The sequence below is a fragment of the Bombina bombina genome, chromosome 3 (genome assembly GCF_027579735.1).
Source record: "Bombina bombina isolate aBomBom1 chromosome 3, aBomBom1.pri, whole genome shotgun sequence".
NCBI lineage: Eukaryota > Metazoa > Chordata > Amphibia > Anura > Bombinatoridae > Bombina > Bombina bombina.
This window is the reverse complement of record NC_069501.1, coordinates 573,283,747-573,305,057: the sequence shown is the minus strand read 5'-3', so window position 1 is coordinate 573,305,057 and position 21,311 is coordinate 573,283,747. Positions and strand designations below refer to the sequence as shown.

At 36.6% G+C, this 21,311-nt stretch overlaps 1 protein-coding gene across 1 annotated transcript in view; it reads left to right on the top strand.

The window, feature by feature from the left end:
* GRIK3 (glutamate ionotropic receptor kainate type subunit 3) overlaps positions 1 to 21,311 on the top strand; it is a 934,988-nt gene that overhangs the window by 508,225 nt on the left and 405,452 nt on the right. Inside the window, exons 6-7 of the mRNA XM_053707131.1 lie at positions 8,447 to 8,620; positions 16,893 to 17,036. Of these exons, the coding sequence (XP_053563106.1) occupies positions 8,447 to 8,620; positions 16,893 to 17,036 (318 nt within the window). The remainder of the gene's footprint in view (positions 1 to 8,446; positions 8,621 to 16,892; positions 17,037 to 21,311) is intronic.

Genomic DNA, 21,311 nt, shown 5'->3' with positions numbered 1-21,311 from the left:
GAGGTCTTAAAGATGGAGCCGGTCATCATCGGATGAAGATAGAAGATGCCGCTTGGATCAAGATGGTTGCCGGTCCGGATCGCCTCTTCTTCCCGGATAGGATGAAGACTTTAGAGCCTCTTCTGGACCTCTTCAGCCACCGGATGATGGATCGCCAACCCCCGCTTGGGTTGGATGAAGATTTTGGAGCCAGGACGGATCGGTGATACCTGGTGAGGTGAAGACAAGGTAGGATGATCTTCAGGGGCTTAGTGTTAGGTTTATTTAAGGGGGGTTTGGGTTAGATTAGGGGTATGTGGGTGGTGGGTTGTAATGTTGGGGTAGGGTTATTGTATGTGTTTTTTTACAGGCAAAAGAGCTGAATTTCTTGGGGCATGCCCCGCAAAGGGACCTGTTCAGGGCTGGTAAGGTAAAAGAGCTTTGAACTTTTGTAATTTAGAATAGGGTAGGGCATTTTTTTTATTTTGGGGGGCTTTGTTATTTTATTAGGGGGCTTAGAGTAGGTGTAATTAGTTTAAAATTGTTGTTATTTTTTCTAATGTTTTTAAATATTTTTTTATTTTTTGTAACTTAGTTCTTTTTTATTTTTTGTACTTTAGTTAGTTTATTTAATTGTGGTTATTTGTAGGAATTGTATTTAATTTATTTATTGATAGTGTAGTGTTAGGTTTAATTGTAGATAATTGTAGGTATTTTATTTAATTAATTTAATGATAGTATAGTGTTAGGTTTAATTGTAACTTAGGTTAGGATTTATTTTACAGGTAATTTTGTTATTATTTTAACTAGGTAACTATTAAATAATTCTTAACTATTTAATAGCTATTGTACCTGGTTAAAATAATTACAAAGTTGCCTGTAAGATAAATATTAATCCTAAAATAGCTACAATGTAATTATAATGTATATTGTAGCTATATTAGGGTTTATTTTACAGGTAAGTATTTAGCTTTAAATAGGAATAAGTTATTTAATAAGAGTTAATTTATTTCGTTAGAATAAAATTATATGTAATTTAGGGGGGTGTTAGGGTTAGAATTAGCTTTAGGGGTTAATAAATTTAATAGAGTAGCGGTGAGGTCCGGTCGGCAGATTAGGGGTTAATAATTGAAGTTAGGTGTTGGCGATGTTAGGGAGGGCAGATTAGGGGTTAATACTATGTATTATAGGGTTAGTGAGGCGGGAGTGAGGCGGATTAGGGGTTAATAACTTTATTATAGTAGCGGTGAGATCCGCTCGGCAGATTAGGGGTTAATAAGTGTAGGCAGGTGGAGGCGACGTTGAGGGGGGCAGATTAGGGGTTAATAAATATAATATAGGGGTCGGCGGTGTTAGGGGCAGCAGATTAGGGGTACATAGCTATAATGTAGGTGGCGGCACTTTGCGGTCGGCAGATTAGGGGTTAATAAGTGTAGGCAGGTGGAGGCGACATTGAGGGGGGCAGATTAGAGGTTAATAAATATAATATAGGGGTCGGCGGTGTTAGGGGCAGCAGATTAGGGGTACATAGCTATAATGTAGGTGGCGGCGCTTTGCGGTCGGCAGATTAGGTGTTAATAAGTGTAGGCAGGTGGAGGCTACATTGAGGGGGGCAGATTAGGGGTTAATAAATATAATATAGGGGTCGGCGGTGTTAGGGGCAGCAGATTAGGGGTACATAGCTATAATGTAGGTGGCGGCGCTTTGCGGTCGGCAGATTAGGGGTTAATAAGTGTAGGCAGGTGGAGGCGACATTGAGGGGGGCAGATTAGAGGTTAATAAATATAATATAGGGGTCGGCGGTGTTAGGGGCAGCAGATTAGGGGTACATAGCTATAATGTAGGTGGCGGCGCTTTGCGGTCGGCAGATTAGGTGTTAATAAGTGTAGGCAGGTGGAGGCTACATTGAGGGGGGCAGATTAGGGGTTAATAAATATAATATAGGGGTCGGCGGTGTTAGGGGCAGCAGATTAGGGGTACATAAGGATAACGTAGGTGGCGGTCGGCAGATTAGGGGTTAAAAATATTTAATTGAGTGGCGGCGATGTGGGGGGACCTCGGTTTAGGGGTACATAGGTAGTTTATGGGTGTTAGTGTACTTTAGAGCACAGTAGTTAAGAGCTTTATGAACCGGCGTTAGCCCAGAAAGCTCTTAACTACTGACTTTTTTCTGCGGCTGGGGTTTGGTCGTTAGATTTCTAACGCTCACTTCAGACACGACTCTAAATACCGGCGTTAGGAAGATCCCATTGAAAAGATAGGATACGCAATTGACGTAAGGGGATCTGCGGTATGGAAAAGTCGCGGCTGAAAAGTGAGCGTTAGACCCTTTCCTGACTGACTCCAAATACCGGCGGTAGCCTAAAACCAGCGTTAGGAGCCTCTAACGCTGGTTTTCACGGCTACCGCCAAACTCCAAATCTAGGCCCAAGTGATTTGTGTTTCAAGGCCTTTTAGTTTGCTCTATAGAATTATGCTTATTTTAGTCAGTAACAGATTGCACAGTCACAAAAGACAGTTGTAAATTTTACTAAAGAAACTAACAGGTTATAATTGCAAGAGCTTTCACACAAACATATCAAATCCTAATTCATCTTTTCCTAATCATGACTTTGTTTAAAAGGGACAATAAATACCTCCAGATTTTAATATGAAATGTTTGGGTTAAAACAACTTTGCAGTTCCAGAACTGGAAATGCACAAAACAGGGTTGTCAAGCCTAAACATGCTACATATCTGTACCTAATTGTCTTTAGCAAAGGTTACCAGATAAGGAACTGGAAATCAATTCAGCTTTGCTAGCAAAATGACCATGGCTAGCTATGTTTCCAGTAAGTCTGGATGGGTGCCTCCAAATATAAGGCATGTGGTTAGAGTTTGGCTACTAAAATGTCTTTTAACAGCAGATATTATTTATATTATTTAAATTGCCACTAAAGCAAAAAATAATAGGCTCTACTTTGTTAGAACATGTCATTTTTTAATTTATTGACTCTAGATAACCATAGGGTCAATTCCAACCTTTCTGAAATTCATGTTTAATATAAAAAATATAAAAAAGCAGAATTAAAAAGTCAAGGTTAACTCCCACAAAATTCAATCTTATTTGCCCCAGCTTGAGTGCAACACATAACAGCGATAAAATACTTGGCCTAAGACCTGTTAGGGCTTCAAAAAACTATTAAATAAAACACATTTAAACATAATAAAAGTATTATACTCATTTATACATATTAAATATAAAATATGTTTATTAAAATAAATGTATAAAAAGGGTTAAAAAGGAATATGCTATATGATAAGATGTTTGACCGGGAATGACTCAGAAGTGTGTGCGTATATATGTGTATATGTATGTATGTATATATGTATGTATATATGTATGCATATACACCCACTGGCCACTTTATTAGGTACACCTGTTCAATTTCTTGGTAACACAAATTGCTTATCAGCCAATCACATGGCAGCAACTCAATGCATTTAGGCATCTTGACATGGTGAAGAGGACTTGCTAAAGTTCAAACCGAGCATCAGAATGGGGATGAAAGGGAATTTAAGTGACTTTGAAAGTGGCATGGTTGTTAGTGTCAGACAGGCTGGTCTGAGTATATCAAAAACTGCTAATCTACTGCAATATTTACATACAACCATCTCTAGCCATTGCAGAGATGGTCCAAAAAAGAGAAAATATCCAGTGAGCGGCAGTTGTGTGGATGTCAATGCCTTGTTGATGTCAGAGGTCAGAGGAGAATGGGCAGACTGGTTCGTGATGATAGAAAGGCAACAATAACTCAAATAAACACTCATTACAACGAAGGTATGCAGAATACCATCTCTGAACACACAACACATCGAACCTTGAAGCAGATGGGCTACAGCAGCAGAAGACCACACCGGGTGCCACTCCTGTCAGCTAAGAACAGGAAAATTAGGCTACAATTCGCACAGGCTCACCAAAATGGGACAATAAAAGATTGGCAAAATGTTGCCAGGTCTGATGAGTTTTGATTTTAGTAGGGTCAGAATTTGGCGTAAACAACATGAAAGCATGGATCCATCCTGCCTTGTATCAATGGTTCAGGCTGGTGGTGGTGATGTAATTGTGTGGGGGATATTTTTTTGGCACACTTTGGGCCCCTTAGTACCAATTGAGCATCATTTAAATGCCACGGCCTACCTGAATATTGTTGCTGACCATGATCATCCGTTTATGACTACAGCGTACCCATTTTCTGACGGATACTTCCAGCAGGATAATGCACCATGTCACAAAGTTCACTGTACTCCAATTGCCTCCACAGTCACCAGATATCAATCCAATAGAGCACCTTTGGGATGTGGTGGAACGTGTGATTCGCACCATGAATGTGCAGCCTACAAATCTGCAGCAACTGCGTGATGCTATCATGTCAATATGAACCAAAATCTCTGCAGAATGTTTCCAACACCTTGTTGAATCTGTGCCACAAAGAATTAAGGCAGTTCTAAAGGCAAAAGGGGGTCCAACCATTGTACCAGCTGTTCTTGTGAACTGCTTGTGCAATACCGCCCCCTGCAGATTTGCGGCCAATCGGTCCTTTAGCGGGGGGTGTCAATCAACCCCATAGTATTTGATCAGGTTAATTTTTGTCCGCTGCCTCAGAGCAGACAAACAGGTTATGGAGCAGCAGTGTTTAGACACGGGGCATCAAGCTCCATACGGAGCTTGATAAATTGACCCCTTAAAGTAATTTTAAATTGTAAGGTTTAAGAAAACCTTGTTTTCCATTTTGGCAAGATTTTCCTCTAAAATCAGGGTGCAAGCACTGTAATGCGCACTGCCGTGAAATTGTTTGGACTGCATTAAGACATGTTCCCTATAAAAACCATCATGAAGGCACAGTCTCATATTTACACCTTCAATGCAGATACAATGTTCGTACTTTACAGTTTCAGTACTGTTAAAATTGTTAAAATCAAGTTTAAGAAGAAACATAAGCCCTTCTAATAGAAACATGTAGTCTTCTTGTTTTCAGATCACACCAAACTGGAAATGGTGCTTTTACAATCAATAAATGAAAAAAAAAAAAAATACTTGTACATTAATAAAAGTGAGAATATAGTGATTGAGCAATCATGCCTTGAATGCCCATCATGCTTACATACAAATGCCATTCAGATGGTTTAGCAGTGGTGAGGATGGAAATGGATCGCAATAGGTTCCTTTGGTACTTACGTTTGTGCAATCTTGTTTTAAAGGCAGGTTATGAAGATGCCAGTGCAAACAGTAACAATCACACCAGTGCCAGTGTGACTTAGAAACAAACTTTTTACTTTCAACTTAATGCGAGTGCTAACCGCAAAAAAGTTTCCTTTTAGTGTAGTAAGCGTGAGAGTGAAATCACTAAATAGCACTCCACTCATAATCTCACCCTAAATGCATTTTAATAAGCATAGTATTGGAGATATTTCCTGCCTACCTATAGTTATGGGTGCCGACATTTTGAAATTTGTCTTGCACTACATTCCAGTGCTAACATGTCTGCACATGTGCAGCATCTCTCCTTCAGATACCTGAAGTGTAACTTAGGTTCCATAATGATAACAGCCATGATTAGGGGGAGGTGCATGAAAAATACTAAGAACCAGATTACAAGTAGAGCACTATTTAGTGCTTTTGCTTGCACACTAACTGCGCTAGAGGTAACATTTTTGTGCACGTTGGGTAGTGCTCGTATTGCAAGTAAAAAGTTATTTCTCTAGTGCTTACCCAAAGCACGCAATTTTTAAAAACCTGAACGCATATTCTCAAGTGTGCTAACCCAGCATGAAAATATGAATATTTCACATTCCAGTGTTCTTCACATAGCAGAATATGTTCTATTTATTCATAAATACATATTTCTACATATATCTGATGCAAATTTGGTACAATATATATATATATATATATAAATATATATATATATATACACCTATATATACATGATTGTACATAGGTATAGATATATACAGTTTTATCAAGGAATGTCTATTTATAAATACTTATAACATATTCTGCTATGTGCATAACATGGGAATGTGAAATATTTACAGTAAATACACAGTATAACACTTTATTAAATATGAATATTGCATAAATATGCTTTTACAGGTTTTCATATACTTGACAGCAAATTGTTTCAATGCACTTCTATATATGTCTATATATGTGTATATATGTATTTATGTGTTTATATGTGTATATATGTCTGTACACATATATAGACACATATATTGCATACATATACATTTTCAGACATGTATATTAATGTATCTCAATGTTAAAACCCTTTGCCTGTCTTTTTTTCTAACACTTGAGATCTCATATTTTTAAACCTTTATACATTTTTTTCTGCAATATTTTTTAATAATTTGTATTAGATGGTGTTATTATGTAACTGTATTGTGTAATGTATTTATTGTGTTTTGTGAAACTTTTTTGTTTTGTGAAACAGTTAACCAGAGCTCTGAGGTTGCGGTAATCATTCTAGCGTAAATCACTAATGCACTCATGTTTTCACATTTACTTTCAAATTGTAATATGCACGCAATTTAACTTGCGCTCAAAGAAACACAAAAACCTGATATCGCTCCCACTCAAATTATAGTGTGCCACTCGTAATCTGGCCTTTAGTTTTTCATGTCCCTTTAAATTTTAGATGATCTCTTATAAATCATTCTTGATTACAAGAGGACAATGGGGGATATTGACCAGTAAAGCTTTTGCATTATTTTTAAATTCATGACAAATTCCTGAGCACAAAATTAAAGTTTTCTTGTAATTTTTAATGTTTTAAAGCAATTATTGTATACATTTTAAGTGATTTGTAATTTTATTGTTGACTACTATGATGTGTATATACCACTACTTGTTGATATTTTACAGACATTTAGTCAAATATATTAACATTGATTCAAGAACAGTTAGCAACAATTTGTGCATTGCCACCTGTTTGTTTATACTATCACGACACAATTGGGCAAAGAAACTATTTGCAACCCTGAAACCATATCTTCCACAATTTTACTTTGATAAAGAGCACATATATTCTACTGAAGTCTGTAACATTAATATATACTGTACCTGCAGTAAATGTTGACATATGGGGCTAGATTTAACAAGCAGTGGATGCTGCTCCCCCCCCCCCCCCCCCCCCCCTCTGAAGCTTACAGCTCGCAGTAAACTTAAGTTAAGAAGCAGAGGTCGTAAAACCGCTGCGCTACTCCTTAACTTGTGGCGGACTGCAATAATCCTGATACGATCAGGATCATTAACACCCCTGATTGGCCGTGAATGTGCAGGGGGTGGCATTGCACAAGCATGTCACAAGAAATGCTTGTGCACTGTTCAATGCTGACAGCATATGCTGTCGGCATTAAGCGATGTCAGGTGGACATAATTCGCTACAGTGAATCATATCCGCCCGGCATTTAATAAATTGACCCTGTAAACTTTACATTAGCCTAAGTCATGCAGTTTAATGTAAGGTATCTGCACTTCATCCTGTCCTTCTATTTTTCCGTCTTCCCTGGTACATATTTATTTTTTATCACCTAATATTTATTTTGTACTTCATCTTCTCTTTCCCCTTCTCCATTATCTGTTTATAGATTTGTCATTTGTGTTTTTCCCTAATCCCAGCCCTCTCACATTCTTTCTTTATGTATCGAATTATTTCTTTCACCCTCACAATCAACAGCCTTTTCTGTTATTTGTCCCCTTATAGCTCTTTTAAAGTAGTTTAATAGTATGTGATATGTTGTTTCTACCACAAATTTCACCCTAAATGCATCATATCAGTTAAAGGAGCAGTATACACCAATTTTCATATTACTGCATGTAATAGACATTACTATAAAGAAAAATATACACAGATACTGATCTAAAACTCCAGTATAAAACTTTTTTAAAAACTCACTTAGAAGCTCCATGTTTAGAACTATTGAAAAGGTTAGGCTGTGACACCCACTGAAATGGGCTGGGAAGCAAAAATAGCAGACACTACCCCCACCCCTGCATATGAAAAGACCCTTTACACAAACAGGAGCAAGCTGGAGTAGGTAGACAACACAGTCTACTTCTAAAACTTTGGGGCTTGGTTAGGAGTCTGAAAATCAGCACAATGTTATTTAAAAATAAGCAAAACTATACATTGTTATAAAACAAAAACCTGTATGGACTATATAAATAGATCATCTCCAAAAATCTATGCAAAGAAAAATCTAGTGAACAATGTTCCTTTAAAACTGGTTTGCAGTTTTTGCTATTTTTTGTCCATCCTCTTTAAAAGTTAGCATCTTCTTTTTAATGTACCTATCAATGGAAACATTACTATAATTTCTTAGGGCTCTCTTAAAAGACAGTGTTTATAAGGGCAGACATGGATGTTATCCATAGTATTGGTGAGATCTATTTATTCTTCAAACATGCCCTTTCTTATAGGATCTCTACGCATTGAATCTGGAACCATATCGTTATTCTGGGGTGAACTTAACTGGTTTCCGGATTTTAAATGTGGAGAATCCATATGTTTCTGCAATTGTGGAGAAATGGTCAATGGAACGGTTACAAGCAGTCCCAAAGATAGAAAGTGGCCTACTGGATGGAATAATGACGGTACGTACGATAAAAATATATCTATGCTTGCTATGCTTTATAGAAAAGCTAATTAGAGCTGATTATTGAAATTATGTGTATGAGCACATTAAAACAAAAATCTGCAGCAACGGGTGTATTATATGAAAGAAGCTCCCTCCTTGATTTGTGTTCTTTGGTTTTGAAATGTCTTCCAATTAATTATATATTTGTTCTTTTATTTTATTTGTCACCCTTAAACAGCATTGGAAGGTTGAGAATAGCTACTAATGGCTAAGGTGAAAGAAATTTGAATCATTCCGGCTTTATTTATTTTTTCTTTGATTATATCCGTTTACCGAGTAATTAAAGGGACAGTTTATCCGAAAATGTTTATTGTTTAAAAAGATAGATAATCCCTTTATTACCCATTCCCCAGTTTTGCATAACCAACACTGTTATATTAATACACTTTTTACCTTTGTGATTACCTTGTATCTAAGCCTCTGCAGACTGCGCCCTTATCTCAGCGTTATTTACAAACTTGCATTTTAGCCAATTAGTGCTGCTTCATAAATAACTCCACAGACTGAGCGCAATGTTATCTATATGGCACACATGAACTAGTACTGCCTGGCTGTGAAAAGCAGATACAATGCACTGAGATAAGAGGCGGCCTGCAGAGGCTTACAAACAGTCAGAAATGTTAAAGTTTATTATAAACTATAATAATATAACAATGTTGGTTGTGCAAAGCTGGGGAATAAGTAGTAAAAGCGTTATTTATCTTTTTAAATAATAAAAAGAAATCAAGTAGAATGTCCCTTTAACTTATTGTATATATTAATTATAATCCCATTCATGCATTTAAACTGTACAGAAATATTAGTTAAAGAGGAAACACTGTAATCTGACACCATGCTAGCTTTGTGAATTTTCTGCCTATCAAATAAAGTACTAGTAAATGCTAAGTAAGTAATATCACTTCATTGTTGATTAGTAATAGGCTTGTAATGATGACTGCCAGAACATTTTAGTCTCATGGAAAATGTAAATTGTATGCAAATTTCACTCAACAGCATTCTTAGTTCAATACTTTGTAGGATTAAAGAGAGAACATTTGCAAAAAAAAAAAAAAAAACATTTATATTGCATGTTTTACTAATTATACCAAATGTGGTTAATTATACCTTTCTCTTTATTGATGGCTTGACTGTCACATTATCTCTCCCTTTGCATCACAAAACAGAAGTTTATTTTTTATATTTCAATATCAATTTCTTCTTCCTCCCCTTGTGCCATCCTCAGTCACAATTATTTCCCTTTTCATTCCACTTGTGGTTAAGACGATGACACAAATGTAACTGTCCCTATGTGACCTGTAGTATTTCAGAACAGTGAGGTTTATCTTCTCCCTTTTGCAGCCTTTTTATGGTAAGATGCCACTAGCTGTTTGGTGCTGTGTATTATCTACTCTTGCAGTAAGGAAGAAACAGTAACATATCGAGGGTTTAAGATCTTTTGGTTTTGTGCTGTGGAAAAATCACTGATCTGTCAGACCTTTGGACTTTATATGAATACTTCTTTTTAATAATAAAAATCTATATAAATACAAGGATTAAAACCAGTGGTGTCACTAGGGTTGGTGTCACCCGGTGCGGTAAGTTATGGTGTCACCCCCCCCCCCCGGAAAGCAGACACACACAAAAACACAGGCACACACACATACAAACACTCAGAGACACTTAAAAACATACTCAGATGCACACACAAACACTCGGAAACACACTCAGACACACACACACAAAAACTCAGACACACACTTACAAAATATGTAAATTGCACTGCAATAATTATGAAGCTCATGCCTAGAGCTCCTCCCTGGCTCAGCAGAGCATCAAATGAAAAATAAACAGAGCACTCTAAAATAAATCACTAAAGAAAAGGTTTAGGCGCAAACTATGAAAATTCTGCTCTCTGACTCTGTTCCAAGCCTGTCAGTGCACAACCCCGGGCCGCGTGCCTACCGCTTCTTATGGCCAATCACCTCTGCACTCTGCCCACCCCCAGACCCCCGCCCGCCCTCCTACCTGTTCAGTGTGCACTTAGTGTACCGTAACCGTAATGGTCTGGTGGGCATCATACGTGGCTCCTTCACTTTAAAGACAGTGTAAAACAGTCATGCGGTCAGGTGCCAGGCATCCCCTCATGATTTGCTAATTCCCGTTTAGAGAGACAGCACAGCAGTGAGTGACTCCACTGCTCCACATGTCACTGAGCAGTGAGCACAGATAGGCAGGCAGGTTTAGGCTAGCAGCGCAACTTTGCAAGCCCCACGGCATGCCCACAACATTCATAGCGAAATTGGGCAGGGGAGAAGCAAAGTACAAACAAGCAAAAGCAGCCGGGAAAACTATTTGTTGAAATTGCAGCACTGGCTCAAGGGGCAAACAATTGTGTGTCTACAACTTCCCCAGTCCCACCAATGTTCCCAAATGCCAGACCCTCTAATAAAAAAAAAATCTATGCATCTCAACATTGTATTTCTTTCAATTTCAATAAAATTTAAAAAAAAAAAAAAAAAATTTTTTTTTTTTTTTTTTTTGTGTCACCCCCTGGAGGGTGTCACCCGGGTGCGGCCCGCCCCCCCCCCGCCCCCCCCTAGTGACGCCACTGATTAAAACTCCTCTTGTTGTACTATACTAACTTTTTGTCAACCATTACATTCCCCATTAATAGGATGAGTGTGTTAGTGCAGAGCACCTCAAATGTGAGCTAGGTGAAGGGAGAGTAAAGTGCTCTTAGTTGTTAATCTAGTTGTTATACTGATGACCTGAGATGTCAATGTAAAAATTCAACTTTATATATTGGTTAAAAACATGGATAAATCAATTACAATATAATAAAAGCTCAGCACAAATGATAAAAATTGTGGATCCACAATGTACAGATAACAAATGTACAGAATTCAAACATTAAACTTCTGAAATTGACCACTAAATTGAGTCAATTTATTAGTTGTAGTGCCTGATAATATGGCCTTTGAGGGCTATATCCGTGAAATGTCTACAATGACCAGGGGACATCTGGAGTGGGGACTTGGATAGTTAGATCTAACTCTCACAGGATAATTATATGAGGAGTGATCTACAATGCTAGATCAAATGATAACTTGGTATCTTGATAGTGGGAGTGTCATCTTGGTGTGAACTTAATAGTAGTAAAGTAATGTGATTGTGACATCAAATATTAGTAATATGTAGAATATTTACTTAGGGTGCATTTGACTGCCCTAATTTATCTTATGTAAACAGGTGATCTGGGGTTTGGTTGGACACATGTTTGAAACAAATAACAATGGTGAAACACAGTTACTGAATGTGTGACACTTATTATAAAGTGTCAAAGGTACAAACAAAAATCCAAATGAATCTTAAAAAATCAAGAAATAAGGAATGTGAAAAATTAGTGTTAAAAAGAGAAAAGTGAAAGCAAAATTCGCTTGTGTACACAAAAAAAAATTGAAAAAATTATTATTGAAAAAATTATTGTAATCCAATAGTTGGTTCTTGAGATTGTAAATACAGTTAGATAAAAAAACAGATAAAAACGGTAATAAAGAAATTACCTTGTTTCTTAATGGTGAGAATCCCTTTCAGATCCTGGTGGTGAGAACCCAAGCTTCACCCAAAGGTGAATGTTTAGCTCTCCTAATGGAGATAAACTTCCTTGGCGGAGGGGAGAATCCCTGTTCCTGGAGATGAGAATCTGTGTCTTTGGGTCCCATTGATTTCTGTTCTTATATCTCAAAGTCATAAAAACATGAATTCTGATAGTGTAATATGTTTAAACAAGTATAAAAATTGAAAATATTCTTACCAGCTTGGTCAACGCGTTTCGGCCATATCTAGGCCTTTTTCAAGACTGATGTCTATGTATAGCTGGTGTCTATTTATAATGATCTACTGGCCTACTTTAGGTCAATGTGGGCGTGTGTTTAAACAGGAAGTACTTGCTGTGTGAAATACAGATTGTGATCCTAAATTATTTTAATGTATTATTGTCATAATCTCAATATTCACCTCTTTGTTGGTAATAATCTTTAAAAATAGTTCTTAATGTTGGTAATAATATTAGGGTATTTATTTTATAAGAAGGGTATCGTTATGTGATCCATCTCATTGGTCGTAATGTCACTTCCTGTTATGTGGTTAACATTTAGTTGTTTATCTTAATGTTTAGGCTATAAACATCCCTTTTATTCCCTAATATTGTATGTTTGAATAGTGTGATGTCTTGTCTTAAATATCAGACTTCATTGTATCTTTGGATTAGCTGTGATATTTAAGACAAGACATCACACGATAATCTAAACTATTTTTGCTTCTAGTTTTTAATGACACTTCAGTTCAGCGTCCAACCTGCCGATTCACGCTATTTGTGTATGGGAGATTGCGAGAGAAAAAGCGATCAGCTGTAGCAATGACAACAATCCCTAAGCCACAACACATGGCTTTGTTTACATGTGAGAACCAATCATAGACATATAATCATTACGTCATAACCAACCAGATGATAGAAATCACGGAGGTTTAACATTTTGACAGATACACTATTCAAACATACAACATTGTAGAATACTATACATATTGGAAAGCTTTTTAAGTTACACGGACAATCTAAGAAACGAAAGAATAAATCAAAACAAAAAAAGTAACAATTAACGATACCCTTCTTATAAAATAAATACGCTAATATTATAACCAACATTAAGAATTATTTTTAAAGATTATTACCAACAAAGAGGCGTATATTCAGATTGTGACAATAATACATTAAAATAATTTAGGATCACAATCTGTATTTCACACAGCAAGTACTTCCTGTTTAAACACACGCCCACATTGACCCAAAGAAGGGCAGTAGATCATTATAAATAGACACCAGCTATACATAGACATCAGTCTTGAAAAAGGCCTAGATAAGGCCGAAACGCATTGACCAAGATGGTAAGAATATTTTAAATTTTTATACTTGTTTTAAACATATTACACTATCAGAATTCATGTTTTTAGGACTTTGAGATATAAGGACAGAAATCAACGGGACCCAAAGACAAAGATTCTCATCTCCAGGAACAGGGATTCTCGCCTTTGCCAAGGAAGGTTATCTCCATTAGGAGAGCTAAACATTCACCTTTGGGTGAAGCTTGGGAACACACACGGCGGTTCTCACAACCAGGATTTGAAAGGGATTCTCACCATTAAAAAACAAGTTCATTTCTTTATTACCGTTTTTTATCTAACTGTTTTTTATCTAACTGTATTTACAATCTCAAGAACCAACTATTGGATTACAATAATTTTTTCAATAAAAAATTTTTCAATTTTTTTTTTTTGTGTACACAAACGAATTTTGCTTTCACTTTTTAACACTAATTTTTCACTTTCCTTATTTCTTTATTTTTTAAGATTCATTTGGATTTTTGTTTGCACCTTTGACACTTTATAATAAGTGTCACACATTCAGTAACTGTGTTTCACCATTGTTATTTGTTTCAAACATGTATCCAACCAAACCCCAGATCACCTGTTTACATAAGATAAATTAGGGCAGTCAAACGCACCCTAAGTAAATATTCTACATATTACTAATATTTGATGTCACAATCACATTACTTTACTACTATTAAGTTCACACCAAGACGACACTCCCACTATCAAGATACCAAGTTATCATTTGATCTAGCATTGTAGATCACTCCTCATATAATTATCCAACAAGATTTAGATCTAACTATCCAAGTCCCCACTCCAGATGTCCCCTGGTCATTGTAGACATTTCACGGATATAGCCCTCAAAGGCCATATTATCAGGCACTACAACTAATAAATTGCCTCAATTTAATGGTCAATTTCAGAAGTTTAATGTTTTAATTCTGTACATTTGTTATTATCTGTACATTGTGGATCCACAATTTGTTATCATTTGTGCTGAGCTTTTATTATATTTTAATTGATTTATCCATGTTTTTAACCAATATATAAAGTTGAATTTTTACATTGGGATCTAAGGTCATCAGTATAACAACTAGGTTAACAACTAAGAGCACTTTACTCTCCCTTCACCAAGCCCACATTTGAGGTGCTCTGCACTAACACACTCATCCTATTTCACTCTTTTGGGCTAGATAGATAGCCCACAGTCAGAGCTGAAGGTGGTATTATCCCTTGGCGCTACATCTCCACAAAGTAGACTTTTCCCCATTAATAGTAAGCACTTAAGATTGATACATATTCATATATTTGCCTCAGGTGCTTTCTTACAATTTTGCTGCCAGTCTGCCCCTGAGATTTTGCTTCACACATGATGCTTCCAAAAATAATGTCACTCTCCTTCAGGTATAGAGATTTGTATATCATTTAGCATTAGGGATTGGGGTTTAATTTGGGTGTTTATTTTATTTAGGATTGAGTTAGGTATAGAGTTAATACCAGGCATCAAGTTTTCAAACACCAATGGTGGTTCCAAAACCTTATTATATGGAGGAAAACACTCCTAGGAGGAGTTGCAGTTTTTCATGGTTGAGGACAGGGTGGGTGGTGGTGTAGTTACAGGTATTCTATGGGAAGGGTCAGGGCAGAGGGAGGTGGAGTTGGTGTTCTGAGAGCAGAGCCAAGTAGTCTGGGGAATTGCTTAGGCAGTACTGGTGAATGGCCCACCTAAAAGGACAGGGGCAGGGAGTAGTAATTTTCATAATTTTACCCTCTTACTCTGCCCAATGCTGGTGCAAAATAGAAATGAGGAGGTGATGTTGCACTCCTTGCCCCACAGAACTGCCACTGCATTATTTTCATAAGAAGTCATGTCAACCACAACATTTTTGAGTCATCAACATTACGTTTGAAACATTCTAGCCACTCCAACCAAATCTATGTACTGAATATTTGTACTTCTGTTGAAAACAAATAGTTACATTCAGTCAATTGTAGTAAATATTCTGATTTATCTGCATTTGTTTGAGAAGGCATGGGAGATGACACTAAATTTTGTTCTGGGCTCAAGCATTTTTTTTTCTCCAAAAATAATAGTATTAAATCCCAGGGAAGTGTGCTGAATGTGAGTTTAGTAGAATTCAAGAGATAAAACATATATGAGTTCAGTAGAATCCAAGAGTCCCAGTAGGTGGAATGAATATATATGATGGAATTAATATATATGATGATAGAAAAAGACTTAGTAAGCGATCCAATGTATAAGGGTATTATGAAGGACATCCAGAATGGGTTAGGTGTATTGTCCTTAGAGAACCTGTGAAAGAAGAAATAACAAACAGATGCAAAAAATCTGAAAAGGAGATAAAGCCTATATGGTAATAGGCTTACCTTGTAGTAGTACAGGAAACTCGGGCTGGTATGTCAGGATAAATCATACCTTGGATTTCTTACTAAGACTTTTTCTATCATCATATATATTCATTTCATCATATATATTCATTCCACCTACACTTGGGCCTCTAGTTATCAAAGTCTGGCGGACCTGATCCGACAGTGCGGATCAGGTCCGCCAGACTTCGCTGAATACGGCGAGCAATACGCTCGCCATATTCAGCATTGCACCAGCAGCTCACAAGAGCTGCTGGTGCAACGCCTCCCCCTGCAGACTCGCGGCCAATAGGCCATCAGCAGGGGGGTGTCAATCAACCCGATCGTACTCGAATGTGTTGTATTGTGGCGCTGTCTGTCCGCCTGCTCAGAGCAGGCAGACAGGTTATGGAGCAGCGGTCTTTGTGACACGGGGCATCAAGCTCCATACGGAGCTTTATACATATGCCCCTTGGACTCCACTAAACTCATATCTGTTTTAAATCTTGAATTCTACTGAACTCACATTCAGAACACTCCCATGGGATTTAATACTATTATTTTTGGAACACTCTTCTAGCCATTTTTGAAACCCAATTTTTCATAAATAAGTATATCTTTTTAACATTTCTCACTTAAGCTAATTCTTGGTGCTCCTTTAACACTCCTTTTGCACATTTTTAATCAATTAAGTTAGGTAATCATTTAGATCTAAGTGAGCTTGTGTGTATACTCTTCTGGCGCTGTACACTACTGCCTTTCATGTATATGTTTCTGTCTCAAACATTTTTGAACACTCTTCTAGGGAAGGTCTTACAAATACACTATAAATCTTCCTGTTTTGGCCTTGTTTTCCATTAGTAGAACCCTTTGTTGGTAGTCAAACTAAACTTGTTATTTTGTGGCAGTGTGATCCTTCTCAACCCCAATGCCATTCCCCTTTATTTTAGACAGACGCTGCTCTGACATATGACGCAGTCCATATCGTGTCCGTTTGCTATCAGAGGGCACCACAAATGACAGTCAACTCCTTGCAGTGTCATCGGCATAAAGCCTGGAGGTTCGGCAGTCGCTTCATGAACTTCATCAAAGAGGTAAGCACAAGTTTAGGGTAATAATACAAACTAGTAATTATAGTTTTTCTCATCTGGTTAATTATAAAATATCTAAATAATTAGTTTTTTTGTTAAATAATGTCACAGACCTTCTGCCAATGCTTATATAATTATCAGCTCATTAATATTGATTCACAAAATATGCTCTATTTATAAATTATCTGGATGCAAACAGCTCGCATAGACATGAAATCTACTAAAAAGAATTTCCATGGTACCCACTCCTCAAAGGATCATGTGGTTTTAAGGGTAAGGACATGTTTATAGAAACAAGAGAAATTAGCTATTGTAGCTAAAGTGCTCAACTGGTTAACAGTGAAATAATTAGATGATTCCTGTGGGTAAGAAAATGCTCTTATGTGTTGAAGAATTTTATTATTGCTCTAATGTGTTTATATAATTGTGGGATCAATTCCACTCTAAAGTCAATCTTGCTTTCCGGCTCCCATATACCTTTTTTGATGTTGCAACGATTAACCCCTTAATGACCACAATGTACCCTGTATGTCACTGGTTGTTAAGGATTTTTTCAGGACATAATAGCACAAGTCTAGCAAGAACACGCTATTAATTCCCTCCCTCCAGCAGGCTTTGTGGAATAGAGCAGTCTCAACGCTGGTGGCAAGGCCGCGCTATAAAATAATCAAGTCCCAAAAAAAGGCCAGCGACATACAGGGTACGTCGCTAGACCTTAAGGTGTTAAAATACAAATTAAAACACCATTCTTTTATTTGAAAAATATTGGATATTCATAAATTCATACTGTCAATGCATGTACAGCATTGACTTTAGAGATTACATTTCAACAGACCACAAGTTATCAACTAAATACTGACAAGGAAATTGACACCAAATTCAACACCTAAACGTACAATAATGATATGAGCCACCGATCTGCACATACTCTGACCAGAAAAACAAGATTGCTCTGCCCATGCCAAATACCGAGGCAGCCCTTTATAATAACGATCATATTACATCTAATAAAAAATGATACTGATCACATCATTACCATTAATTAAATGTAAAAATACAAAGAAAACATTTCTACTAGATATCAATAATAGTGACATACTGAGAGAGAAGAAACTGCCTGGAGAGGAGAGAATACTGCACCAGCAGAATGAGATTGAGTTGCATGGTAAACTGGTGAGAGCATCTGGGTAGCCTGGAAAACGGATGTAGTTTCAATTTCGGTTTTTATGATTGGCAGCCATTATTGATTATCAACCCTTTCATGGCTGGGCTATTTTCAAACCCTTATTCTAGAGGTGTTTTTAATTATTTGGCACTTATTGCATTTACACATAAATTTTAACTTTTTTTCTTTAAGGTATCTCCTGAAATTATATCAGTTTTTTTTTTAGTATTTTTAGAAAATAACTTTAGTTTGCAGAAATATAATAATATGTGAAAATGCTACCATATTAAATGCCAAGAAAATCACACATTGTTGTGTCATTTGATATGGTGTAGATACTAAATAGAAGGATAGGAGTCATTATTCCCTAAATATTTCAAACACACATTTAATTGTCCAACATTCAGCATCAGTTCATCTTCCCAAAACAATAAAATCTATGATTTTATATGTTATGGTTCAATTAAACGTAACAATTGAAAATCAGAAAAGAGAACAATTATTAATATTGCCACTTTTTATCATCTTCCTATTAATAAAAAAATGAGTGGGTATAAAATATCTAACCATAAAAATATTAAATAAATTTAAAATAGCACAAAATTCGGAATTCCTATCCAAAACTACTCAGCATAGCAAAAAACTAACAAAACAAACAAAAAAATAGTTGTACCAAAAGTCATCCTATATAGAATTTCACAAAATATCACCCATTTTTACGCTCTTTCAGTTCTCCCACATATTTAAATTTTTGCATTTTTTTTATTAGTTCAAACAAACATTGTTTTTGAGCCCTAACATCAGCAGAATAGATAAATGAGACAAGTGGTGACTGAAAGGTTATTACTATAACAATCACTTCATAGCTATAAGGACATGAAACCTCTTATTTTAATTATGAAACCTTGATATTTCAAATGTGGGCTATTATGATATGTTTTTATGGTAAGGGGGTAGTAGAACCCTATTAAAAAAATGGGAACCCCAAACATATAACCAAAGATGAAAGGTATTTGACATTTTTGTGACAATCAGCTGGCAGTGAGTAGACACAAGACCAATCATCTGAAAGACCAATATTGCTGCTTTTAAGTCTCAAGTTTATGTATTGTGGTCGGCAACATAGGGGATACCCCACCCCCTGATATTGCTCCATATGCTTATGGTTATGACAAGGGATCTTTAACACATTTGTCAGTAGATAACCACTAGACATGTGACCCCTCATTTAAAAGAGTGGCCTCACCTCTTTAAAAAAGAGGATTTACTTGCCTTGTAGTAGTGCATCTTTTGGGGTGCAAGGGTCCCTTTTATAGCTCAGATGACTGTAAAAGGCACCAAGCATACAGGTGATTTATTTTTCTATGGCAATGACCTGCTATTTATAGGGGTATGAGGCCACTCATTTCATTATGGGCAATCTCTGCTTTCATGTGAGGATATTGTGTGTATGTGTGTTGTATGCTGTCTTTAGGGGCTAGAATCACCTTTGTGGCATACATACAGTAAATAGATTAGGTAGGTAGGTGATTGATATAAAAATCACTTATAATGTCAGGCATGTGAGACCCCATGCCATACTAGAAAGTGGGGTGGAGAGGAGTATTTGGACAGACGCAAGATGCATCAGCCTAGCACCAGCCTTTAAATAACTTCTTATAGTCAGTAAGATGGCCATTTAGTATATTTTTCAAATTGGAAGCTAACATTTAGTTTGAAATTTGCCTATTATTAGAATGATCATGTGAAGTGTAGCATATCTGTTAAAGGGACATAAAAACCCAATTTTTTCTTTCATGGTTCAGATATCTCATACAATTTTAAACAGCTTTCCAATTTACTTATATTATCTAATTTCCTTTGTTGAAAATTAAACTTAGTGCCGGCCCACTGGAAACTATTTTTTTTTCCAGTGACGTTTTCAATGCTTATTCAATCCGCATGTATGTAATATGGATTGCCTTAATGTAAGCCATATGGCATACACACAGATTGGCCGAGCTGAGATTCTAGTGGCCTGCAGGGGAGAGTGCACAAAGGAATATTATCTGAACAGAATGTAACCATTTAAACTATGCTTAATGGAAAAAAAGGTAGCTCTACGCGTATACAGTAACAAATATTATATATATGAAATCGTGTAAGCTAAAGTTGACTATCACTTTAAAGGGCCATACACGTGTCATAATAAAATGCTCTAATTTGCTACAGCATTTTATTAACCATTGTAAAAGGGAATAGCAATGGCCATCAATAATATCCTATTAATATGCAATGTGCTGCAGCCTTTTCTAGCAACAGTAGGAAAAATATACAAACTGTGATCGTTGTTCTTATCTACATTTCTAGTCTATTTTGATCTTTTGCTTATCTGCAGTAGCAGACTAGCAAAATAAGCAAACAAAAGGATGGTTATTTACTACCAGGATGTGGGGAATGCAATGAGAAAAAATAAAATAAAAAATCCATGATGAATATTTCAAGATTTCAGTGCAGGAAAGGTCAATATTTTAGCAAAGAACAACTTCCAGAGTACCAAGCTAAGTCAAGCACAAGGGCTGAAAATGAGACATCAATGGGCATAAAAACAAAAATTGAAAGGCACACAGATTCATTTCAGTTTTATATAGAAGCATTTGTATAAGCAAAACATTATTATAGTAAAACTTAAGCCTGTTCCAGTGATAACTGTGCATGGATCATATGTACATATGCTACATGCATGTGTAATTAAACACCTTACTTACAGACGGCAGTAGCATGTATTTGTCAGCAACTATGTATTACAATGCAATAAACATTGTTGCAAACACTGCTGCCAGATAGCTAAATACACATGCACGTTCCTGAGCTCACTTATAATTACTCTTTAACAAAGGATGCCAAGAGAACTAAGCATATATACAGGTAGTCGTCGACTTACGACCGCATTACGTTCTGACCGTCCGGTCGTAAGACGATTTGGACGTAAGTCGGACGATATATCTACGGCATGTAAATAAAATGGTCTAATGTAGGGTTTAGGCAGATAGGTCTGCTGCTACACATCACAGGTATTTTGGACTGCAACATGGTGAGAGGCTGCGACACATGCGAAGGCTGCTGCTGCTGCT